Raw genomic sequence first — 27146 nt, forward strand, 5'->3', positions numbered from 1 at the left:
TTAGGTATGACTTATTGGCAGTTGTGTCATTGAATGGGGTAACAAGGGCTGGAGTCCAAGGGTTGTTGGTGAATGAGCTACAAAATAGAAAGAAATTTGTGGATCAGTTTTGTAGGGTAAATAAAACTGATTTAAAAAACAAACAAAAAACAATCCAAGGCAATGTTCTCTCACTACTGATTTTATAGCTGAGGGCACCAAGCTACACTCATTCCACTGACCTCAGCAGGAGCATTAGCTTATTCAGCACAGTGAGTATAGTATTAAATGAGAATCCAGGAATGGTTTACCCCAAAATCTTTACTTGGGGTCACAAGCTTTTGCCACTTTACTGTCCTCCATCCATACCCCATTCACTGCACTTTACCCTGCAGCTAGAAACACGTGAGCTTTGCCTGCATAGACGTTGCTAGCTTTCATACGAAGGTGCCTCTATAGGGTGACCCCTGCCCCAAATTCTCATTTATGAATGCTGAACTGCCTCATCCCTAAACATACATCAAAACACATTTGACTTGGGCAACACTATAGTCATTCATGTGAACACACACAACTTTAATCCTAGTGTAGGTAAATGCATCCATGGTACAGGCTCTGATTTTTTCTTTAATCAAACCTTAAAATGAACTTTCCACTCTCAGTAAGAACTATGGTGCTTCAAACCAAATGTCCCTCTAAGAGCAATTAAGAAAGCTGGACAAAATTTTTAGAAATCTATTTGAAGACATCTGAAAGATACCCAGGTAGTGAGAACTTGCAAAGTCAAGTCCCAGAGAAGGAGAGAAATAAAATGAAGCTACATTTCCTCCACAAGTTTGGTAACAATTTTAAAAGAAAAGGAGTGTGAGAGGCTGAGACATTTAGCAAAGTTTTCAGGAGTTAGACTTTGGGTGGTGGGGAATAAATATGAAAGATCAGGGACCACTGAAGAGAAGCCCTCGTTAAAAATGACAGACACAAAACAAAACAAAATGTAAGATTTTCTGGGGATCCCAAAAAGCTAGTTCCAAGGAGTAGTGACCCCAAAATACACCAGTCCTTGTGAGGACTGATGCCTGATTGGATATACAATGGAGAAAAGACAGTCTCTTCAATAAGTGGTGCTGGGAAAACTGGACAGCTACATGTAAAAGAATGAAATTAGAACACTCCCTAACACCATACACAAAAATAAACTCAAAATGGATTAGAGACCTAAATGTAAGACTGGACACTATAAAACCCTTAGAGGAAAACATAGGAAGAACACGCTTTGACATAAATCACAGCAAGATCTTTTTTGATCCACCTCCTGGAGTAATGGGAATAAAAACAAAAATCAACAAATGGGACCTAATGAAACTTAAAACAGCAAAGGAAACCATAAACAAGATGAAAAGACAACCCTCAGAATGGGAGAAAATATTTGCAAACAAATCAACAGACAAAGGATTAATCTCTAAAATATATAAAGAGCTCATGCATCTCAATATTAAAAAAACAAACAATCCAATCCAAAAATGGGCAGAAGACCTAAATAGACATTTCTCTAAATAAGACATACAGATGGCCAAGAAGCACATGAAAAGCTGCTCAACAACGCTAATTATTAGAGAAATGCAAATCAAAACTACAATGAGGTATCACCTCACACCAGTTAGAATGGGCATCATCTGAAAATCAACAAACAAGTGCTGGAGAGGGTGTGGAGAAAAGGGAACCCTCTTGCACTGTTTGTGGGAATGTAAATTGACACAGCCACTATGGAGAACAGTATGGAGGTTCCTTAAAAAACTAAAAAAAAAAATTACCATATGGCCCAGCAATCCCACTACTGGGCATATACCCAGAGAAAACCATAATTCAAAAAGACACATGCACCCCAATGTTCACTGCAGCACTATTTACAATAGCCAGGTCATGGAAGCAACCTAAATGCCCATCGACAGAGAAATGGATAAAGATGTGGTACATATATACAATGGAATACTACTCAGCCGTCAAAAGGAATGAAATTGGGTCATTTGTAGAGACGTGGATGGATCTAGAGACTGTCATACAGAGTGAAGTAAGTCAGAAAGAGAAAAACAAATATCGTATATTAACACATATATGTGGAACCTAGAAAAACGGTACAGATGACCGGTTTGCAGGGCAGAAATTGAGACACAGATGTAGAGAACAAATGTATGGACACCAACGGGGGAAAGCAGCAGGGGGTGGGGGTGTGATGAATTGGGAGATTGGGATTGATATGTATACACTGATGTGTATAAAATGGATGACTAATAAGAACCTGCTGTATAAAAAAATAAATAAAATAAAATTCAAAAAAAAATGATAGACACAAAACAAAACAAAATGTAAGCTTTTTGGGGGGATCTCAAAAGGCTAGTTCCAAGGAGTAGTGACCCCGAAATACACCAGCCCTTGTGAGGACTGATGCCTGATAGGATTAAGTTGATCTCCCTCTGACCTAACCGCCTGCCAAAGGCAAAACTAAATCCTCTCTGGTGGAAGATATTAACCAGAGCCTCAAATTATTTATAGTTTTCATACCTAACATCTGAAGTGCAATAAAAAAAACAACAAGGCAAATAAGACATGACTTGAATGAAAACAAAGAGGAAAAAACAATAGAACAGACCCACAAAATACTGGAGTTGTCAGATATGTCCTTAAGTGTAACTATAATTAATATAACAATTTTGTTAAGGAATAAAGTGATAAAATAGATAATTCTGGCACAGAAGTGGAAACTATATAAAAGAATGAAATGGAAATTCTACAAATTGAAAACACAATAACTGAAATTAAAAACTCAGTGGATGAGTTTTACAGCCTAGACAGAGAGAGAATTAGTGAACTGGAAGATAGGTCGGAAGAATATCTAGACTGGAACATGGACGGTCAAAATGCTGGAAAATATGGACTTTTTCAATAAGGGTAGAAACCATACTTGAAGAGACAAAATCTGATCCTTTTGCATAGTGAAATACATCAAACTACCTATTCAAGAAGCATATTTAGGCACACTATACTAAAACTGAAAACCAAACATAAAGAGAAAAGCTGGGGAAAAAAAGAGATTCACTTTTAAAGGAGCAAGAATAAGACCAACAGCTGACTTCAACAATAAGTGGTATCAAGTTAATTAACTATCTATATTCTAAACAACAGAAACAATGGAAGCAAGAAGACAATGTAATTCATACTGCCAAAGTGCTGAAAGAAAACAGCTGCCAACCTAGATTTCCACATACAGAGGAAAAACCATTTACAACTGCATCAAAGCAAAAACTTACGAATAAATCTAACAAAACATGTGCAAGATTACTAAACAGAAAACTCTAGAATATAAGAGAGCATTTGAAGATGACCTAAATAAACAGAAAGACAGACTAAGATCATGGTATGGAAGACAATATTATTAAGATAGCAGTTTCCTACAAATGGATCTAATAGATATCAAAATCTCAATTGTTTTCTCTTTTTTGGTGGAAAAATTTATGGCAATACAAATGAACAACAAAGTAGGACAAGGTTGTACTACTGGATATCAAGAATATAGGCCTAGCATTATTTAAACAATTAGGTATTAATATAAAAATAAATAGACCAATAAAACAGAACAGAGGGTACAGAAATTGACACATAAATTATATGGACACTTGATTTATGATAAGTGTGGCACAGCAAAGCCTCTGAGAAATTGGTACTTTTATAAGCGTAACAAAAACTTTGCTCCTTATTTTACACCACATACAAAATTCAATTGTAGATGGACTGTAAATCTAAATGTCAAAGGTAAAACAAATTTAACAAAATTTCGAGAAGATAACATAGGAGAAATATCTTCATTATCTTTGAGTAGGAACAATTTCTTGAACAGGTCACAAGAAAAGCACTCCCCATGAAGGAAAAAAACTGATGAAATGAACTACATTAAAATTAGGAACTTGTGCTCAATAAAACATACTCTTAAGAGAGGAGAAAAAGCAAACCACTGAATAGGAGATATCTGCAACACATACAATCATCAAAAAACTTATTTATATTCAATATATAGCCAAAACTAGAACAAATCAAGGAAAAAACAAAACAGACAAGCCAACAGACCAACAAGCAAAAGACATGAATAAGCTCTTCACGAAAAGAAGATACAAATGCCCAATGAAAAAATGCTCAGTCTCATCAGTGATGAGGGAAAAGCAAATGAAAATAATGAGATAACACTACACAACTAAATTGGCTAAATTAAGAAGTCACACCATACCAAGTGTTAGCAAGGATGTGAAGCACCTTGAACTCTCATGTGCTGCTGGTCTCAGTATAAACTGGTTCAACCACTATTGGAAACTTTTTGGCAGAATCAACTAAAATTGAACATATGTAGCCAGGACCCTATGTTCTACTCCCAGGTATATACCAAACCAAACTGTGAATTAATGGGCACCAAAAGGCATGTACAATAAGGTCCATCGCAGCATATGCATAACTGGAAATAACGCAAATGTCTATCAACCCTAAAGTGGATTGTGGTATATTCCTACAGTGGAATTCTGTATAACAATGAAAACAAACAAATCACTGATTCTTGCAACAATACAGATGAATCTCACAAACACTGTAGTTGAAGGAAGTGAGACACAAGAATACATTCTGCATGGTTCGATTCATATAAAGCTCAAAAACAGGCAAAACTAGAACATGATTTTAGAGGTCAACACAATATTACTTTGGAGGAAGAGGATAATGATTGGGAGGGGACATAAGAGAGGCTTCCAGGGTGCTAACTGCGTTTTACTACTTCATCTGGGTAGTACTTACATGGATATGTTCATTTTATTAATTCATCAAGCTGAATACTTATGTGTGCACTTTTCTATATGTATGTTTTGCTTCAATAAAAAAGTTTCTTTAACAAAACTCAGTAAACCCCAATCTAAAAATCTGAGTGTGAATACTTTCTCTGACCATAGGAAAATAAATTATTTAAATAGTTATCAGGAGAAAACAAAGAGAATGTTTTTCCTAAGTTAAAATCAAGTACTATGAGTCATTATCAATATCTGTATTTTAGCCGTAAGGTGAGTGTTAAACTTGTCCCTTAAAAGGCAGTCACCGAAGTAAGAATGTTGGGTAGTTCTCCCTACTTCACCCACCCCCGACAATATTTTTCAGCTCCTACTGAGGTAATAGTTAAAAATGTGAATAGTATATCAATAATATACTATTAGAAGGTACCAGAAGTTGATTGCTTGGGAGGCAGCTGTTAAATATTAGGATACCTACCATCCATGTAACTATGCAGCGCGGTTAACATTGTCCCATCTTGGGGCACATAGGCAGAATAAGCCATTTCTTCTAACATGGGTGGAGACAGCCTGGAGGGCGGGACTGCTGTGACTGGGGCAGAGGAGGAGTGATTAGGACTGACGTGTTTCTTGTGGCGTGCTCTACAGTTCTGAAACCACACCTGAGGGAGGAGAAAAGCAATGTAGCTATGTCACATCATCAGTTGAGTACATTACCAGTTCAGTTTACCAAGGAATGCAACCTCACTCTACCATATAAGCGCAGCATAAATCTAAATAAGCTTTCTAAAAAAGAATTCTGTAGACACAAGAGAAACAATTTTGCACAGTTATCAATGGTCATTTTCTTTGCCCAAATAATAATTATTTGTTGATTTACTTAAAAACTGATTCTATACTAAGCCAGCATCTTCCAAAATAAAAATGGGGTAAGGGATTCAAAATTCCAGAAAAGTTTCCTTGGTTTTACTACTGGCATTTAGGACAAAAAGGAAAACAGAAAAAGTCCTTTCATCAGAAAACTTTAAAAAATGCACTACTAAATGTATTCTCAGACACCTGCTGGACTTATTTTAAATCTTTTTTCAAATGACTAAAATCCCTACTGAGAGCTTAAAGCTTTCTACAAACCTCTTGATTCAGTTATTCCACTCACACTGTAACCTGCTCAGTTCAATTTCTCTTAGTAAATACATAGGCTATTCTCTAAGAAGCAGGTTAAGGTTAGGCTTATAATAAGAAACAACTAGTGATATTTAAGCAGAATAAAATAACAAACACATCCACCGGTGAAACAGTTCACCGAATGTAAAGAGCTAACCAGCCTGTTGTCCACTCTATCACAGAAATAAAGGAAGCATATTCTGGGTAAGCAGAGTTTTATGTGCAGGTCAGGGTAAGTAAGGCTAGACTACCCAGATTGCTTCCAGTATCTAAGCTACATGCATTTGAACTCCCTGCTCTTAGATAAAACTTGTCTACAGAGTGTTTCTCTATTAAAATATTATAGTATTTATTTGCTATCACTCAGAACAATTCTGTCATAAGAAGACAGAGAAGTGGAGGGATAAAAACATTAAGGAAATTAGGGTAAGAACATTTGGGGATCAGGGAAGAAGGCTAGGGGCATAAGTCTCTACCTAGGGCTGGTAGGTAGGTACTTGATGGCACTAGGGAATCAGGGCTAAATAATGTGGAACAGAAGGAAGCTGCAAAAAAGATTTATGTGAAAAAGTTGTCCTGATATCAAAAGGCACACCTTGTCCTTGGGACTCACAAACAGAAGTCTGCAAAGTATAAACTCAAGGGGTTAAAACCAAAGGAACAGAAACCAATAATACAATGGCGTCTGAGCACGTGGCTGAGTGGTAGCACCTGAGGTATATTTCAGGAACAAGCTTAGGCATGTATCAAGGAAAAGGAGTGAGAAGTCACAGCCTTCTCCCCCTTCTTCTGGAGCGTTGGTTAGACTCTTAGGTACCTATACAGAGACTTTACCCAAAGTCTTCAGTCACAGTTCCTCCACAGGCTCCTTAACAGGTGCCACTGCTGTCACCCACCCAGCCAAGAAGACACACTCACACATTCTCCAACTTGTAAGCAGGAACTGCTGCCACCTGCCTTTTCCCCTGACAGTGCCCGGAAGACAAGCACCCCAGAGGACTACATATAACCTAAAACACATGGTGCTATGATTCCCAGAGTTTCTTCAAAGTATCTTATGTCTCCAATAAATTATATATTGGATGGAAACTGTTCAGTTATTTTTAAAAATCTCAGACTTTGTAAATAAAGATGACGAAAGCATGACATAAACAGTAGAATGACTACCTTAATGCTAATTCAAATAGCTCCTTGGAAAGATCAACAGGTAATTAAGCAGAGAGAGGTTTGAAAACACAAAGTGTCATGTAACTTGCACAGCAAAATATAGTTGAAGATTCCAGACATCAGAAAACAACTTCTGACATGAGGGCTACCTAGCTTCAGGAATAAAATGCAGTCCTTTTGACTCTCCTCACTGACTTAAAATTTCCTCCTTCTGCTTTCAAACCTCTAACAAGGGTTAAAATTTCTTATGAGCAACATACTCTTTTAAAAAATTTGAGTTCTAAATTGTAAAATACATAAGCTGAAAGCAGGCCATGTAGACATTCTGCAAAAGAAAAGACTAATGCATAAGATGAATCTCTCAGAAAACCCAAAGAGTCAAATACGAGAATTTAATGTATGAAAAAGATGGAGTTTTAAATTATTGGGAAATCAGTATTGGCATAATATTTAGAGGAAGCTGGCTAATAGTTTGGGAGAAAAGAAATAGAAAAATCCCTACTTTACAACATGTAACCAAAAGTCAATTCCAGATAAATTAGGGTTTAGGTGTAAATAATTGCGACCATAAATGTTTAAGGAAACAAAAGCCAATGTTGATATACTCTCTAGGTGGAGCCAAAGCTATGAGAAAAAAATATTAAGAGATTTGAATACAAAACCATGTAAAATTTCTATGTGGAAAAAAAAAAAATTTCTATGTGGAAAAAATAAGTGAAAGGGAAACTGATAAACTATGAAAGTTTAACTATGATAAACAATAAACATCAGTACGATAAAGAGAAAAGAAATAACCCAATAGAAAAGAGCACTAAAAAATACAAATTTTATTTTCAAAATAAGCACACATGTTAAGGTTTATTGACAATAAAAGAAATATACATGAAAACAATGACATTTTCTGACTGCCAAATTGGAAAGGATGTAAAAGAATGACAGTTTTTAGGATTTACGTGTGTTGGGGAAAGGGAAATTTCACACATAGGTCCTGGTAGAATAAATTGGTTATGAACTTTCTGCAAGGCGATTTTTGTACTATCAGTCAAAGGCCCAAAAATGTTTTATCTTTTGACTCAACAATCCCACTTTTAGAAATTTATCCTACGGACACTACCGAACAAACATGCAAGGTATACACACAATGTTGTTCACTACAGCATTTTTATGATAGTAAAAAATTGGAAATAAACTAAATAAATTGTGCTATGCTCAATATGTGTAGCAATAAAAATGATGTAGGGGCTTCCCTGGTGGCGCAGTGGTTGAGAGTCCGCCTGCCGATGCAGGGGATACGGGTTCATGCCCCGGTCCGGGAGGATCCCACGTGCCGCGGGGCGGCTGGGCCCGTGAGCCATGGCCGCTGAGCCTGCGCGTCCGGAGCCTGTGCTCCGCAACGGGAGAGGCCACAACGGTGAGAGGCCCGCATATCGCCAAAAAAAAAAAAAAAAGATGTAGATCTTAATATGGAAAGCGAACTTCGAGCACACTGACTGGAAGAAATAGCAGTGTTTTATCATGTTTCTGTAAGATACACAATTCATAATTCACCTCTCTGAAAGGGTATGTTAACAGTGATTGTATCTGAATGCAGAGTGTGAAAAGTAAAATCATCCATCTTTATTCTGTGATTTCAGCTCAATGACGATCTGCTCTGTTATAATGTCTCACTATGCAGACTTTAGCTAGTAAAGGTGAGACCTGTACTTACACCCTGTATAAGAACATTACTTCTACCTAATCTTTGGGTAGCCTAGTTTGCATATCAGAATCAAGGCCTAGTAATCAAATCTCTTTTCTTTAACTTTTCTAAAGTGTGCCCAATGCTAGGAAGTAGGCTAGGCGAAGAGGTTATGACTACGATTTGAGATCACTGTAATTAATCCTTCAAAAATACTGTGATGGACTATATATTCGAATTGCTAGTACTCCTTCCTTTGCCATCTTATCAAAAATATTTAAATTCAATCCTCACATATTAAAAGCCACCATCCAACAGCATGTTCTCCAAGTTCTAGTGCTTGAAATGAAGTTAACTTGCTCATAATACTGGTGACCTAAATACCTGGAAATTACATGACAGATGTCTGTCTGCGGTCCTTATTTCTTCAAATAATAAGAAAAGCTCTCAGAAAACCCTCCGTTTTCCTTTCCTTCCAACTTCAAAATAATCTAAAACATAATAATCATGAATCTGACTTAGCTACAGCAGTCACTGTCATTGAACATATAGAGTCTTAGATTACAAGGACCCCTCAGACCATTAAGTTTGAACTACCTCAACAAAGGAAGCTTCACTTCCAGGTACAGGGACTCACTACCTCGATGGTAGCCTATGCCATTTTTGTAGACTTACATACTGAGAAAATTCTTGATAGTGAGTGAAATCTGTTTCTTTCCTACATTCCCTTGCAGATACCCAATCCCGCCACCTGTGGGACAGCCTTTCACATACGTTTAAAGATACCTATTCTGAAAAAAAAAAAAAAAAAAAAAAAGATACCTATTATGTTTATACTGTTTATATTCCTTCCCTTACCATCTCTGGATCTTTTTTCCAGATAAATATCCCTGTTGCTGTTAATACCAGCACATAATTTCTAGACTTTCATGACCTTAACTTTCCTGTAAAGGGAGCACTCTTTTCACATTGGTTCCCTGTTAGTCCCTTTCTAAAATTTGGCACTCTGAAACAAACACAATACCCTGGACATTTGAAAAATACTGAGGTCACAGGACTTGCCTCTTCAGAGAGCCTCATTACACTGCACCCAACCAAATCCACTGGGAATCTAGGTCTTTGGAGAAGATACAATATCATCAGGTCTTTCCCACTGACTTCTTGGTATAAATGATTTTTTAATTATGAAATACTTCAGGCTTAATAAACTAAAGAATAAATACCTGTTTACCAATCACCCAATTTAAGAAGTAAAACATTATATGTGCAGTGTTGGACTTAACCTTTTTTCTCCCCACTGAACTTCATCTCGATAGTTACAGTCACTAGCATTATTAATTCTTTACACCTTTTTTAACCTTAAATATTATTTAAAATTATTTTCCACTTCCCTGATCTGAAGGTAGTAGAAAATCTTGACACAGTTGACCACTTCCATCTTGAACCCACCTAACTCCTTGGCCCTCCATGATGCTTCTATACCAGATTCATTCCTTGATTCTGACTGTAATGGCCCAATTCAAACAGCTCTCTCCATAAAGTCCGTTCTTCCCTTTTTATTGTCCGTGATATCTTTTGAAAGGATCTTACCCAATTTCATGGGACTGGATCTCTCTGTCTGAGTCCTGTTCATCCTTAAAATACCTGTTTATGTGCTCAACTGCTACCATCGTTATCTGATTATCACAGCTAGAAGGGAATTCATCTCCCTCCCAACTACCAAACCCGTTTTTAAAAACACCTATAATATTTCTGTCAATAGCACCATTCCCATGGAACTTTGACTTCAAATTTAAGAGTCATCTTTGATGTCTCTCTGCTTCCCCATTACAGTATCCAGGTCCTTTTCTTGTCTCTCTAGCATCCAGTACCTGCCATCAGTGTTCAGTCAATAAAACGTTTTCGGATGAATTCTAGGCCACTACCTCAGTTAAATCTCTTTTCAAAAAAATTACTATTTTGCTGGGCATCACACCTAATGTGTCAATTTCTATGCAGCCTCTCCCAACTCTAATTCTTCCCACATACTGTCACCAGACCTTTCTTCCTAAAATCATGTAAAATCTCTTCCTGCTCAGAAGAGAACTCTACGTGTACAGCCTCTCCAAGTTCAGCTCCAATAATTCCATTCCCCACAATTTGCAAACATAAATCTTATCTGTCAACAGATTTGCTCTAACTCATCCTTCCCTAGTTTTGTTTACATCACTCCCTCTTCCAGGATCTTTAACAAAGGCCATAGATATCCCACCTCTTACCCACCCCTCCCCAACTCACTCACATACACAATAATAGAAAAGTAGAAAAAAATTCTGGCCTCAAAACCAGATCTAGCTTGGAACCACAGCTGTCTTTTTAGCCTGAGGATCCTTAGGGTTGCTCTGAGCAATGAATGAATGGTCAACAAATGGAAGCCTAGACTAGCAGGCTAATTATCAGGTTTTAAAAAAAATTGATTCGAGTGTGAAGAGACCCAAAATGGCAAGCTAATGCTTTCACATTTCTTCACAAAACAAAACAATGACAACAACAAAAAACAAAACAAACCCCCCCACAACAATTTACACTTTTAAAGACCTAGACTAACTGGATTGTTTGTTTTTTTGATATTGAGCTCCATGAGCTGTTTGTATACTTTGGAGATTAATCCTTTGTCTGTTGTTTCATTATGCTAACACGCATATATGGAATCTTAAAAAAAATGGTACTGATAAACCTAGTTGCAGGGCAGGAATAAAGATGTAGACATAGAGAATGGACTTGAGGACGTGGGGTGGCAGGGCGAAGCTGGGGTGAAGTGAGAGTAGCATCGACATACATACACTATCGAATGTAAAATAGTTGGCTGGTGGGAAGCAGCAGCATAGCACAGGGAGATAGGCTTGGTGCTTTGCGATGACCTAGATGGGTGGGATAGGGAGGGTGGAAGGGAGGCTCAAGAGGGAGGGGAGATGGGGACATGTGTATGCATATGGCTGATTCGCTTTGTTGTGCAACAGAAACTAACACAGTATTGTGAAGTAATTATACTCCAATAAAGATCTATTAAAAAAAAAAGCTAAACACAGAATTACCATATGATCCAGCAATTCCATTCCTAGGTATATATCTAAAGGAACTGAAAGCAAGCGTTCAAACAGATACTTGTGTGCTGATATGTATAGCAGCATTATTCATAATAGCCAAAAAGTGGAAACGACCCAAATATTCGTCCATGGACAAATAAAATGTGGTACATACACTGGAATATTATCCAACCATAAAAAGGAACGAAGTACTGATACATGTTACAACCTGGATGAACATTATGCTAAGTGAAATAAACCAGATACCAAAAGGGGGAAAAAAAAAGACCTAGAACTTTTAACATCTCTTGATTAACCTTTAAAATAATCACCTGTATCACACGTCTGCTCAAGCCTGTCCTTTCTGCCAGTTTCTGGAGGGTCTGTGCATCTGGGTTGTTGTCCTGAGCAAATTGTGCTTGCATAACCTGTTTTTTAAAAAAGTGTAGGTGGTAAATAGCTAAAAATAAGAAGCTCAATCTTATGCATTTTGATGACAGGAGAGATAAGACATGCACAAGAAAATGGGATACTTGCATTTTATTACTTGAAAATCAATATGGGGAAGTATGTATAAAAAAAGAATGCATACTGTGTACATTTATGCACAAGTTGCTATGTTGAAATCTTAAAAAAAATCTATTTCAACATAAAAACTTGTCTCAACTATGCTGTTAAAAATAAGCTCATCTTTTCTTCCATTCTGACAACCCATAAATGCATAATAGTATAAGTCTCTTTACTATTTTTTCCATTTTGTTAAAAATTGCTAGCATTAAAAAACTTAAAAAAATATTTTTTTAATCTTCAGCCCCTACTGAGCAAAACAGGTTCAAGGCCCCTACCACAATTTTTACCAGTCTGCAAAAGTAGACAGTGCAACAGATGTAATGACTCCATCATTAATTGTTTTGAGCACTTGCTCTATGCAAAGGAACATCTGGGATCTTAAAAAGAGACACCCATCAGCCCATTGAATAAGAATTTCCTGAGATCTAAACATTTATAGATGGAAAAGCTCCCAAGTGATTCTGGTCTCAACTTCCTAGGAGAAGATATACGCATGCCAATAATTAGCAACAATACAAGCTAAAGTGAGAGGTGAGGAGTGGGGGTGGGGGGGAGGGAGGAGTACCAGAATAAAAGCACACACCAAGGGCTTTGGATTCTTTCAGAAAAGGAAATCACGGAAATCAAGTGGGATATTTGAATTTTATTACTTAAAAGTCAATAGAGGGAAGTATTATAAAATATAAAGCAAGTATTATAAGAATGAGAAAGGGGAGTCTGGCACCCAACATGATTGTGCATGTCTGTGGGCATGTGATGGGGGTAATCTACCTAATGACCTTAAGTCCTGCTGACCTCAGACACCATTTCCAGGAGGCAAGATTAACTGCATTCTCCACTATGCTCCTCATATAATACTATCTTTTGCCACTGCACTTGTCACTGGGTAGCTAACTAATGTGTTAGCAAGTCGAGCTCTCCATAGCAGATAGTGAGTTTCTTGAGGGCAAAGGGACTGTCTTATTCTTCATATCCGCAGGAGTTAATCCCCCTTCCTGTCACACAGTGAAGACTTTGTGACGGAATGAACCTCGACAATGTGAGGAAAATCTGAAGATAGCGTGGAGAAAAAGACCGATGTTGTTCCAGGAAACCTTATGAAGTTTACAAATTATATAATTTTTTTCAGTTAAGTTCTCGCTGATAGTGACTCTTCCAGAGTAAGGTATTCCTGGCTTCCTATCCAACTACACTTGTCCACACACTCGCTGTAAACAGCACATGTATTTTTTCTTTAAAAAAATGGGCAGAATCAGCCTAAAAGTTAATAATCTCGCCCAGCTCACTTCTTTCTTCCTCTCCTACTCCAAATGTGTTAACTTTAATATCTTCATGTACAAATAGAGTTGTGTTTATACGTAGTTGAGCATGTAACATCCCAAAGAGAAAAAAGAATGAACAAATTAATTATGTCTTGTTTTTTAATTTTTCAAGCAGAAAAGCTGAACAGATATTTGAAGATTTGTTTGTAAGGCCATTATTGATAATTTATAAAACAAAAACAGCATGCTTTTCACAAATGCATTTCAAATTCACAAGTTTAATAATGGAAGTAAATTACATTTACTAAAGCAATTTCTCATTAAGGAATAAAGGAAAACTTAAATCAACACTGATGGTTTAAAGCTAGAATATGCTAAAGGAAAAGTAAGATGTGTTCATCAGTGTTTAGTCTCACAAAAGAACCCTTCTAATTTTAACTTGGTTTCATTACTCTGGTCACTAATGATGCCAAAACCCACCCTACTCCTTTTCTGAGCTCTTTTAACATGGTCAAGGAGCAAGCCTCTGTAGACACATCATTTTAAGGCCAGAATGTCTACCAGAAATGTGAGGAGTCTGCATAGTAGCAGCTGACCAACTTGATCTGAAAGCAGATTAAAGTAGGTGCTAACCCTGGCATGTTTAACATTAATAATCATTGAGCAAATACTTCCAATTACAATAAGCAAACCATAGTATTGTCAGAACTTTTAAAATACAATTTATACAAATGAGACAATATTTGAAATATTTTTGCCAACACAAAATAGCACTCTATTCTGAAAGTCAAACTACTTTTTCTTCCCATAAGCTTCTAAAGAAGAATTTGGGAAATTTGTTTGTTCCTCTCATTTTAAGTCGTATAAGTCCAAACCAGGTAGTCTATGAATAGTCTTGACTTACTGATCACCTATATTTTATTGTTTTGCTAAATTCAAGCACTACTTAAATATATTCAGCTGTCTGAAAAGTAGGACAATTTGACAATGAGGTACACTGCCTGATTTATTAGAGGTTCTGGCAACGTATAATGATTCAACTTATCCTAGATTCCTAAGCTACAAAGAACACTTGAGGACAAGGATTGTGTCTCATTTGTTTCAGCCATTCCTGGCACAGATAGATGCTAATAAATACTGAATAAATGAGAACATGCTTTGAAAGTATATAATTTCTGCTTCCATTTTAAAAAACTTATAATCCTGATATAAATTTTTAAAACATGATTCAGATCACATTTTCATATAATAATGCATGGCTTAAATAGTTTATGCACATTTGCAATTTAAAACTATAAGGCTATCTACAAGATTCAGAATCTCACTCTTGTTTTAGCTGCCACTGCCATTAAGTGGAGCTTTGTTAAGGCACAGTTCTACTCATGGTCTCCTGGGAGGCCAAGCAAAATGAAAAGACCAGAGGTTTGGGGAGCAGGGTCCAAATCTCTTCTCTGCCATTCCCTTGGTGGTCTGCTCTGGGGGAGTCCCTACACTTCTTGGATGAGGCTACCTAGATCAAGGAATTGTAAGAGATAAAAGAAGATAATGTAGAAGAAGTGTCTGGCATAAGACTTGGTATACAAAGACCTCCACAAATATTATTCCCTTTCTATTTAATTAGTGCCTCTATCTTCCTATATGAGATTGTATATCTACCTAAAGTGGTTTCAAATTTTCAGTATCCTTTTACTAATAAATTTTTATATCAACCTTATGATTATTAAAGTTACAGCCAGGCTTTCATGGAAACCGCCCACTTTATAAACAGAACATATTTATATTAGAGATTATATTTTAACTCAGACACCTTTTAACTACTGGGTATTTTGCTGCCAGATCTCCCACAGCTATTCATATCTCCTAACCTGGGGCTTTACGTGATCTTCATTACAACCAAATGAGGCACCCAGAAAAGCAGGGTTCAAACAGATATCTCTTTCAACTGCCTTATCTTTCATTTCCTACTTACTGACCATGCAGTCTATGCCTAAATTAAGAAATCAAAAACAATCTTTTGGAAATTTTTTAGAATAGATCTAGATTTTAATGCTAGATTGCTTCCAATGCCATTAAGTTCCCTTGGAATATCTGTGTCATATCAAGGCTTCTTTCTTAATCATTCTCAAAATAAAAATCCTCTCTTTTACTGCATTCATCTTAAATACTGCCAAGTATTAGAATACTATAAGTGAGTTTTCAAAATATTACCTTCATTTCTTAACATTGTATAAATATCCTTACAAGTCTGAGCTAAGATGGATACTATGTGTAAAGCACCCAGCTATACATGGTAGGCGCTTTACAGATGTTACCTCTCCTTAACATAAAACAAATATTTCAGTCACATTAATCTTTTAGAAAATGTGATTTCTTTATCTGAAAAAAAATGCCAGAAAGAATCATTGTATGCGTAGACTTAAATATAAAGCAAGGAGTAATTATTTCATTACTTTCAAGACAATTTGTATAAACAGAACTTATGACAATTATATTAAGGGCAACTAAGTTGAAAATAATCCCTCCTTTTCAGGGAACATAATGAACCTCTAGCATCAAATTATAGAATTACTCCCTCTACCCTCTTTAAAAACAAGAAGGGTCTACTTGATTGGAGTCAATCGGTAGACTCCTAGTTATGGTAAAGCGTTTACAATTCTTTCCTACTCAGAAAATGTACAATCTTGTCCATTAAAAGACTCAATGTGGTTTGTTAAAAAGATGAACACATTAGTGTCCCACAGACCTACACACTGAGCATCTCTTTCTGTTAAGAGTCCCCAAATATTTTATCTTCTAGCACAATTACATGTAGTAATGTAAATGCCTGGGTTAAAGTAATTTTTATCAGGAAGTCAGAACAGATCAACATTTTGTTTCCACTTTGATGTAAATGCTAACAGACCCCAGGGAGACGAACTTGAATGACGAGTTCATATCACATCATGACTCTCAAAATATTGATAAACAATATTTAGGGCAATGTTTTCATACATCTAACAAGTTAGTTTTCACAAAAAGCACAGGCTAACCTTTTTGAAAACAAAAATGTTTTAAGACACCATAGAGATTATTTTTTGTTTGGCTTTGTTAGTTTGGGTTTGGTGGTTTTTGTTTTTTTTTTAGGTGGGGAAGGGCTTCAAAAACTCATAAATTCATTGTCATGTCTACCTGGAGCTGATCTGCTGTAAAGCTTGTTCGAGCTCTTTTTGCTGGTTTTGGATGATTGACATCTTGCTCTGTGAGGAGGGCGCCTTCGACACTAATCCCATTACCTGCATTTAAAAAACACACCATTCATACAATAATAGGTTGTTGTATGAACAATCATACAATAATAGGTTTCTTGCATCTCTTGGCTTGGTATGAAACTGTATACATCTAGTTTGCCAAATCCCTTAAGTTTTAGAACATACTAGAAACATACTGTGGAAACAATATTCCATCTGTAGGCTTGTATATTTAGTCAAAAGTGTACCAATTTGGAAGTGCACATCTAAGGCTCATCCTTACAAAGGCAAATACAAGGAAACAAATGGTTACAAAAGCAAAACAGAACCCTAAACTCAAGGCTGCTTCCTGAGAATATGGCACAAGGCGAATACATATGCCATGGCTTTTCTTGTAAATAAACAGATGGAGACCATCACTAACAGTAGAGGGCTTAATGAGTTTCACCACAATTACACTGCACAAAGTAATGCTTTAAGACGACCTTAGGAAAAATCGTTATTGTCCCTGTGTTCACTGTCCCAAAAGATTCAAAAGTATTTTAAGTATATATTTACCATTTTCCACTTCTCTTTTTAAATTATCCAGCATGCAGTCATAATGTACTCTGCAGAGGACTTTCTCTTCCACCAAAGCAAACTCCTCTCCTGTGGAAAGTTGCCTTTTGCAAGAAAAGCAGGCAAAGCACGCCAAGTGATAGACATTCCCCTTGGCCCTCCGGACCCAGTCAGTAGAATGGATGTGCCTCCCACAGCGAGAGCAGCGAGTTCCATACCTTCTACATAAATAGAAGGGTGGGAGGTGAAGATTTTAATGCTTGGTGAGATATTCATCAGTCTAAGATTAAATTAACACATTATTTACTCATTGGATTAACCCAAGTATTTAAATCTTTTGAAAAGGAAACAGGAATCAATTATTTTTTAAAAGTCATATGGTACACAATCGAGACTTGAGATGGGATCATAATTCAAACCTGTTTATAAAATAAAACCTTCTCATTGTTACTCTAAAGGAGAAAAGGATTTTTTTTCTTTTAAAATAAATGACATAGGAGTTTCAGTATCCTTCTTGTAACAAACATCAGTGCATTTATAAATTACCTAGAGACTCAACATAACACACACACACACACACACACACACACACTCGAGACTGAAACCTAAAAATACAAAAGCATACCATTGAAGATATAAATAATGACGTCTTAAAACCAAGTTGAGATAATTAGAAAATGCTCTAAATATTTTTTTAAAGTTAAAACATTTTAAATTGATATTATCAAAGAATGAATAGAACAGAAATTGTTCACTCTGGTGTGAGGAAACCTCAGAAACCTCAGTGAAGGAAAACTCAGAAATGTTTCCTTTGGTGAACAAACTGTTGCAATACCATCCACAAGAGAAGGGGAAATATTACCTAAAACTTTTAGACACATATCTGGACATTAAATGCAAGTTAATCTTAACAAAATGCCAGATGTAAAGATTTCTTTTTTCTCTCAGTCCTAGTGACCAGACACTCTCTGTCATATCTCCTACCACAATTGCAGTCATAACCTGGCATATCCACATTAAACTAGAGTACAGAGGTATTGCCAGTTTTTAAGTTAATCTGAAAAACTGTATCATAAAAATAAATTTCAGAATATAATAAAATATGAAGTATAAAAAAAAATCCTGAAGAACTAGACTTTCAATAAGTCTCTGAAACCAAACATTTCAAGGGGCTTTAAATTACCAAAAAAAAAAAAAATTAAGATTAGCATATCTTAAGTGAAAGAGGAGGCAAACTGCTACTATTTTTGAGGAAACAGAGAGCAAACCTAATGAGAAATATATGTTTTGGGTAATTATAAAATTCTATGACTTTATAAAATAAAGGACTCTGGATTTCATGAAGTGCTTTAAATTACCTAGCAATTTTATTCAAATCAATCACTAAACTCTCTTAAATCAGTTTTTGAAATTGAGTATAAATAACATAATTAGTATTACAAACTTCAGTATGTATTATTAACTTCCCAATTTCACAATGAACATTCTTCTTCGTTTGGAAATGCAAATAGGGAAAAAATGTGATAATTTTCAAAAGTCATGCTTAAGGATGATTTCAATTTCAAGACAGAATTTAATTCTTAGTGGAGAGCTATCTTAGAAGAAACTTTATATTTAAACTATTATAAAGAGACCATGTGGAGAAAATGTTACATTTAATATCCTAGGCAAATACAGTCTCACAAAGCAAAGATCAAAGAACGGACAAAAGAAACAGGATTTTTAGGCAGAATACGTAATTAGACTTGGTGTATTTCCGATACTGGAATGGTCACTTCTTCTGAATAATATGGTTTAATCAGTTTCCAAACTGCTGGCATTTTATAGGTATATTACGAGGGGTCATTCTATAGTAAACTGGAAAAAGCACAACAAAACCTTGATTGTTTTTCCCCCATAATTACTTCATTTTTGTCTTGCTACTCCCCCTGAACAAAGGGCTTTGTTATAATAAGTCATCTTATATTTCATACTTTATATCTCTGCACAGCAAAGAAGTTCCCTGTTTTTAATACCTAAAACTTTCATTCGCCAAAGTGGAAATAATTATTTAAAATTAATTTTTGTATACTGAGTTCCTAAAACACATAAGCATGCTAATTTTATTTGTTTTAATACAAATTATACCTCAAAAATATGAAGCATTCTCATTTTGAAATCCATTGTATAAGAAAAAGTGGGCTTCAGTAAATAAAACTGGACAAGAAAGGCTATTTACAAAATTCTCTTTGTGTAATACCTTCTTGGAGTATCTACTTACTAAAAAAAAAAGTTTCGGTGTACCTGAAATAATCAAGTTTGCAGAAAATGTCTTTGTCTTTAATATAACAGCTGGTATGCCTTCCTAAGGAGGTCCTGCAGACACTACAGGAGAGACACCGAACATGCCAGCACAGGTCATTCACCTGTGAAGAAGAAGGGGTTAGGATGAAAAGCCATTCTAATACCACACACTTAAGAGTATCCTTCATTGGTTTTCTGTATCAGGCAATTTTAAAAGCTGGCCTCTTAATATTTTAACACATGCTCTGAATGTTTCTATCTAAGAGGTGTCATTTACACAAATACCCATCTAGATATATTCTCTTTTAGACCTCAACCAGAAAATCACAGCAGCATGTTATACAGTTTGTGTTTAATTTTTAAAATATACTTTTGAAAAATTCAGGGTTTTTTTTTAATTGAGTGTCTATTCAGGGTTTTTTTGTTTGTTTTTGTTTTGTTTTGTTATCGAACGTATATGAACACAGGGAAAATTTTGGCCACTTTAAAGTCCTACATATTGGTTTTATATTTTTTTCCTTGACCAAATTCTTCCCACCGTGAAACATGGTAGCTAAAGAATTCAAGCCACATCCCTTCTCAATCTACTTTTTAGTTAAAGTGAGAAAGAAAATGGAAAAGAAGCTTTGTAAGAAATACTTACCCGTGTAAAGAAGCCAGGCAATCCATTTTACTTACAAAACAGAAATTCCTAAGGTAGATTTAAATGTTGAAATGGTCAAAGCCCTGGCTCCCATCTAACATTAAATAATCAAAACAAAAAGCATTGGTAACCCTACTTTAATGATTTGGTTACTAGAGGAAAAAAATAAATCTATTATAAGCAGTTCTAAAAAGGTACCCAACTATTTGCCATTTATACTTCAGGAAGTAAGACATTAAATGCTTTGATTTAATTTAATAAATCACAGCACTTTATATTCTATATAGGAGCATGAAACATTGTCAAATCAGGGGACAAATCATAAATAGCCTTACCTTAAACTGTTGCTATCATAGTATAAGCGGCACACCTTTAGCCTTCAAAAACGAAGATGTGTATTGAATTCAATTTGCCTGTAATGCAGGCTCCTAAATTTTGCTCTTGTTAAATGGACACAAGAACTAGGCTTATGCTTAATTAAATTTCATTTAAAACAACGGCAATGATGCAAAAACACCAGTTATACTCTACAAATGGATCTAATGCCTAATATAAGAATTAGGAAATTGGAAAAATGGGAAATTGTGAAATACAGCTTTTGCTAAACTATTTCATAATAAAGACTATCTTGTCCAATGATTCTATCATATTAGCGTTACTGTTCAACATATTTTTCTGTGATATGGAATATAAAAGGTCCTTCGAAGCTGAAGAAAGTTTCACTGGCTTCTAATTACAGTTATGTGTCTCTTTCCAAAGCACTAATGAGAGTATCATTTTAGTGAAATTTTAAGTTTTGGTCTTGCTATAAAAGAACTACATGCTCACCATACAAGAAAACAGGGAAAATAGCAATAGGAAACAATAGGGAAAAAAATCTGAGGAAATCGAAATAAAAAAAATTAACAATGGTGAATGCTGTCCTATTAATTAGAGATGCATTTTCTTTCTATTTTTTCCCTCAAACAGGCCCAATTAAGTTAAAGTGTAGAAATACAGGTTTCCTTTAGTATTCCACTGTTTAAGGCCTTCTGCATTTTGATGTTATCCAGGCTCTTTTTTTTTTTTTTTTTTTTAAGCAAGGCTAGATGCAGGCTTCAGGGCAAGAGTCATGGCCATTCTCTAGTTCCCTAAAGCCAGATGTAACGCCTGGTTTGCCACCCTTCCTCAAAGTTTACTTAAAAAAAAAAATCTCCTTCATCTTCCATTTCTTTTCCAGAGATGAAAGTAAGGTGAACAGAGAAAATTCTGGCGACTATAAACCTTTCCTGATGGCTACATTGATCCAATCTCTGTATGTATACATATATAGGACCAAGCCAGAAAAAAATCACTCAAATGACAGGACACTGAAGTATTAGATGGGGCAACAGATGCATCTAACTCCTCTCATGTTTTATGTTCTAACTCCATTTAACTTGCCTCACAATATGGTGTTTTTCTATATTAAACAGTTATACCCTCAAATATTCTATTAGGTCTAACAATTATTTTTTCACCAGTGACTCAAATTGAATTCAAACTTATCTGGAAGAATAAGCACACAAAATGGGGGCAAAAAAGTTAAGAACTCAGTTTTTAATCATAAAGTGTCAAACTTTTGTTAGAACTAGTTTCCTATATAATAAGCAGCAGCTAGTTTTCTTGTACATATACTAATATGTACAAAAAGGGGTGGACTAAGACTGTACGTAGAAGACTTCATTGAGAGGACTCTGGTCCTACTACAAAGGAAAGCTTTAAAAGACTCTTCAGATAACTTACATTATTTTATACAATACACATATATAACATATAAACATATGTTAACATATAAAAGATGAACACTATAAATGATTTTATCTATTCCAGAGGATATGTTGAGTCACTTTATAATAACTTTTTTCTTTATCCTTTCTGCTGTGTAGTGGATCCATTATAGATCCATCAAGAAACATTCTTAAAGATTAAGCTAATTACTGAGAGGGCTCATTGAAAATAAGAAACTAGGTTTGATCCAAAAGATGGTTTTTAAATATCCAAAAAGGCTCAGGTGTGGAAACACTGGAATGGGAATCTTAAGAATGCAGATTTAAAGAGAAAGCCAGCTTTAAGAATCAACCATCAATTAAGTAAATTAGTCACTTTTTAAACGTTTTCACCAAAACTCCTTTTGGTGCTTTATCTGGGTTGTATCTACAGGGTATCATTCCAACTCCCCAGATGAAGCAGCTTTGTATGTTAAGGGAGAAATTTAAAGAAACTCACTAATTTGCTTTCTGAATTCATATTCTCCATAATGAATTCTTTTGAAAAACTGGGGTGGGGGGAGGTGAGGAGAATAGAAAGTGAACTGGTTTGCTACTAAGTCAGTGTAGGAGAGATCATTATTTTAAATAGTGGTTTTAAAAAGCTATTGAAGTTGAAATTCCATGGTATTAGAATTAAGACACAAGGGACTATGATCCTTCATGCAATGACATGGGTAACTAGCCTGCCAGAATTTGTACTCCAAAACTCCCCCACAATATCTTGAGAAGTAAAACAAATCAAGACAGTCAACTCTCAAACCACCACTTGAAGCACTTCATCCCAAGTATTTTTCTTTCTTTCTGTTTTGTATAAATTTACATCAATTTCCATTTTTTTCCACTAAGCAATGAAGATGACATTAACAAAAAAAAAATCATTCGGTGGCCCTGAAGTATTAAACCTTAATGAGAGGAGGAAGATATTGAAAATGGTTTTCATTTAAATGCTACTACGAACTTTTACTCTGGAAAAGCCTCAGGTTAGTGTAAATAAACATAAGACTGTAAAATATCTATCCAGAAAAGACCCTTTAAGGCACTTGACAGTGGTTCTCACCAAAGGAGACACTGAAAAGGGGAAATCGATCAACATATACAGACCTGGAGTCCTCATAAGCAGGCAGACGTGTGGGTGTTATTGGGGGTGGAGGGACCATAACCCGAGGCTCAGTAAAAATAATCGGGCAGGACCCTGTTTCCAGAATGGGTAAGCATTTCCCCACTTCTGTTCCTCTACAAGTAGGTGGCTAACTCCAGCACATCCACCCAGGGTATCGGCACGTCTAGACCAGGATGGGTCACACGTAAGCAGTTTTGCAACAGCGGGTATTCTAAGATTTCTTCTCCCACTCTTTCCCACCGCATGAGTTGCCCCTGACTGGGCCATAGTGCTGAGAAAGTCTACAATCTCCAGCGAGAACTTGAGTGGAAAAGAGAGGGAAAGTAAACTTTTCTCTTCTCCCAGAGCTCCCGGGGAACCCCGCTGCCCCTGGGCCTCGCGGCTCCGCCCTACCTTGAGAAGGTACTTGTCCACGATCTCCAGGCCGCAGCTGTTGCACACACACTTGCCAGGGGGGCAGACGGAGCCCGAGGCCATGGACCGGGGCGAGGACGACGGGGACAGTGGGGCCGAGGAGGAGCACGAGTCCTCGTCCCCCACTCCCTCGGGGCTCACCTGCAGGAAGCCACGAGGCGCGGTCTCAGGCGGTTCTAGACCCCTCCTTCTCTCCCCATCCCACAGACCCACGGGGGCTCCCTCACAGCCTCCCCTCCCTTACCCCAAACCACCCCTAGTTTCTGAGGTCCCGCTTCTCGCCCTCTCCCCCCGCGTCCATGCTCCCACCACGCCCCCGCCGGGGCTGCAGACCACTGACCTCAAGGACCTGGGGCGCCTGGCGGCCCTGCGCAGCCCGCCACACTGGCTCAGCTTCTCCCCCCGCCCCAGAACCCCTCTCCACCCGCTCCCCGAGGGCCCAACTGCGCCCGGGGAGGAGCGCGGGGACAGCAGCCCTTCGTCCTTGGGCTGCCTCCCCACGGCCCGGCTCGCCGCCACCCGGGTCCCTACCCACTCACCAGTCCCTCTTCCCCGGCGCCTTTCCGAGTCCTCCCGGCCGCCAGGGCTGCAGTCCGCCCGCACTCCTCCGACATGAGCCCCTGGCACTGAGGAGGTGAGGGCGGGGAAGTGGGGAGGAACAGAGACGAGAAGTTCAGAGCCGGCACGTGCGGCCCAGAGCTTCAGCTTCTCCGCACGCGGGGCGGACTAATGAAGGCCCACGGCGCTCCGGGCCGCACGTGCAGCCGTCTGGGCGCCTGGGCCCGCGCGCGCCTGGCAAGCCGACGCCGACGCAGCCTCCCTTGCAGGCAGCGTGCGGCGGCGGCGGCGGCGGCGGCGGCGCAGCCTCAGCACGCGACTAGGCGGCCACCGGAGCACCACGGGCTCGCCCGGCGCGCTGCCGCGGTCTCGGGGCCCCGGGTCCCCGCGCTCACCGTAGCACGTCGGTTCCCCGCCCCCCTGCCGGGGGTAACAAGTTAATAACAATCATCCCGGCACAAAGCAGTTTCTTTCTAGACGTCAATCACAGCGGAGCAGGGATCACCCGGCTAAAGGGGGTGCATGGGGGTGGGGTGAAGTGGGAGAGAAGAAAAGAGGATTTGAGGAGGGGGTGGGGGTAGGAACTTGATTTCTTTAATAGCCTCAATTAAAAGAGCAAGACACATATATATTTTTAAAAGGGGGCTTTTTGAATTGGATAGCCCGAAAGGTGAAGAGGTTTAATAGGATACTTGAAAGCTAATTACAGCGGGATTTAAGAAGCCTGGTGTTTGTTCCGATGACAATTTGAATGAAAATGCTTCAGATTAAACCGAGCCAGCAGCTCTTTCGTAAACTTACAGCAATTAGAGCTGCGAGTGATTTATACTCGTTTCTTTAAGGTGTAAATTGCCACTTATTGCTCGGTAAGTCAACATTTGAGCTACTAAAGGATTATTTTTAGCTAGCGCAAAAAGCGGGTCGAATAATGGAAAATATCCAGCTGAATTTAATTTGTGTCATTAAAAAAAAAAAACTCACCCAACCTCGGTCAAAATGTTTTAAAGCAACAACGCGCATTACTCAAGTGTTTCCAAGCCTTTGTAGTTTTGTTCTTAAACGAAAACGCAGCCGCTCTGGTCTTTTTCTGCCTTCGTTTACGGAAACTCTAGCTTGGGGGGCGGGGGGGGGGGTCCCAGAACTCAAACGGCCCACACTTCTGCATTTCTGTCTCTTCGCCTCCCTCTTTCCCTCACTCTGGTAGCACCAGAAGAGATACTGTCAGAGCCCCCCGGTCCCTCGGGCTCTCCGCCGGGACCCTCGGGTGCGCTCCCTACTCGGGACCCAGCGCCGCAGACACAAAGAGTTTAGGCAGAAGAGCCCCGAGTTCGCCGAGTGTTCCCCGCCAGCGTCGGCGCGAAGACAAAGTCAGCAGTGCCCAGTGCGGGTCCGGCGGAGGCGCTCAAACAGGCTGCAGATGATTTTCAAACCTAAAACGCGAGATACGCCGCGGCTCCTGCCTCCAGAGTGAGGTGAGAGTTTGTCAGTTTCCCCCCATCTACTCGAAGAATGGTGTGACTCGAGAGCCCTGGGGTTGGCTTCTTTCGGTCTTTTAAAGTAAAATGGCCTTCGTAGCCCGCCCTAGGATCCAGAGGCCTTCCTAGAACCACGTCTGCTTCTATTTCGCTGTGGGGCCGCGGCAGCGCGGACCGCCCTACAGCCGGTGGAGCTCCTTAGGGCCGGCAAGCATCCGCCGGCGGCTGGGAGCGGGAAGCCGCGCCTCTGTTCCTTCCCACCCCACAGCCGCCTGGACCTCCCGACTCACTCTCCCCACCGCCCTTTCACCACTGCAAACACAACAAAAGCACGACTCACATGTACCCGAGAGCGCCTTAGGCTTGAGGCTTCGTCTCCCAAATTACGGTCTCCATGGCCTCAGGTTAAGTGAGCTTGTGGGGAGGGGAGGCAATGATTACTGACTAACGCTACTACGTAAGAAAAAAAAAAACTGCCAGGTTTGAAGATGAGGCCGTTACAGGTAATTTCTGAACCTCATTTAGGAGCGCAAACAGCTCGCAGGAAACTGCGATTCAGCTGGTCTGGCCAGGCGTCGGGTCGCTCACCTTCTCGGGAGGAACTGCCAGCTCCGGCACGTCCTTTTCTTCTAGTTTACACACAAACATCTGCTCGCTTTTCCAATACATGGCACTGCTAGGGCTGCTTATCACATACCAACTCCAGAGGGTCAGAGGCTGTCCGTGTCTGCCGATCTGGCCCGCCTCCCCAGCCCCAGCGCACTAATAAAAGCTGACACCGAGAAGAGAAAGAATGCTACAAGTCTTCGTCCAAAGAGGCCGCTGTGACCGTAAGCACTCTGATGGACTGCTCTTAAGATTGTTTCCCAACTTCATTGAGGTCTGTCCCTCTAGGAAAAGGAAAAAAAGAGTTTTGTTTTTCCAAAGGGTGGAACCTTACATGAAGGGAGGGAAGAGGGTGTGGGGGGAAAAGTCTTTTCCTGGAGGAATAGCCTCACCTCATTAAGAAACACCCGCCTTCTCTACAAGTCAAGATCTTTATCAGGACAAGCCAACTTACTCCAGATTTAGTATTAAAGAAGAAGAAGAAGAAAAAACAAAAAACCAAAACATTGGGAATGGCCTGTTAACTTTTGACTTAAAAAAAAAAAAACTCCTCTCTGCATTTGCCGGCTTTTTGATTCTCACTCCCCAACCAAAACCTAAACAAAGATTCAGGTTACATCTCTTTCTGCAGCAAGCTGAAGGGGAAGCGGAGGTCTGGGTGACTTGAATGTTTCATTCTCCTGAAACGAGCAGCTCCCCTGTCTAGCTGAGGACAGAGACGGCTCTCTGGAAACCTGGGGGCTGACTTATCTAGAGGTTCCCACTCCCTT

General features: G+C 38.6%; 1 protein-coding gene across 2 annotated transcripts; it reads right to left on the reverse strand.

The window, feature by feature from the left end:
• On the reverse strand, window positions 1-26439 carry LHX8 (LIM homeobox 8; the record flags this gene model as incomplete). 2 transcript variants are annotated; one of them, XM_082832608.1, is made up of 9 exons in its annotated part: window positions 1-77; window positions 5275-5458; window positions 12203-12298; window positions 16871-16974; window positions 17488-17708; window positions 19771-19892; window positions 23717-23878; window positions 24277-24363; window positions 26359-26439. In XM_082832608.1, the coding sequence occupies 9 exons, from the start codon at window positions 26437-26439 to the stop codon at window positions 1-3; spliced, it is 1134 nt and encodes a 377-aa protein (XP_082688734.1). The 2 variants fall into 2 exon arrangements, with proteins under 2 accessions (XP_082688734.1, XP_082688735.1); XM_082832609.1 differs by having other exon boundaries at window positions 27-73.
• Between the last annotated feature and the right edge of the window lie 707 nt (window positions 26440-27146).

This window comes from Leucopleurus acutus (genome assembly GCF_964270905.1).
Source record: "Leucopleurus acutus genome assembly, chromosome: 2".
In the NCBI taxonomy this organism is placed as follows: Eukaryota; Metazoa; Chordata; class Mammalia; order Artiodactyla; family Delphinidae; genus Leucopleurus; species Leucopleurus acutus.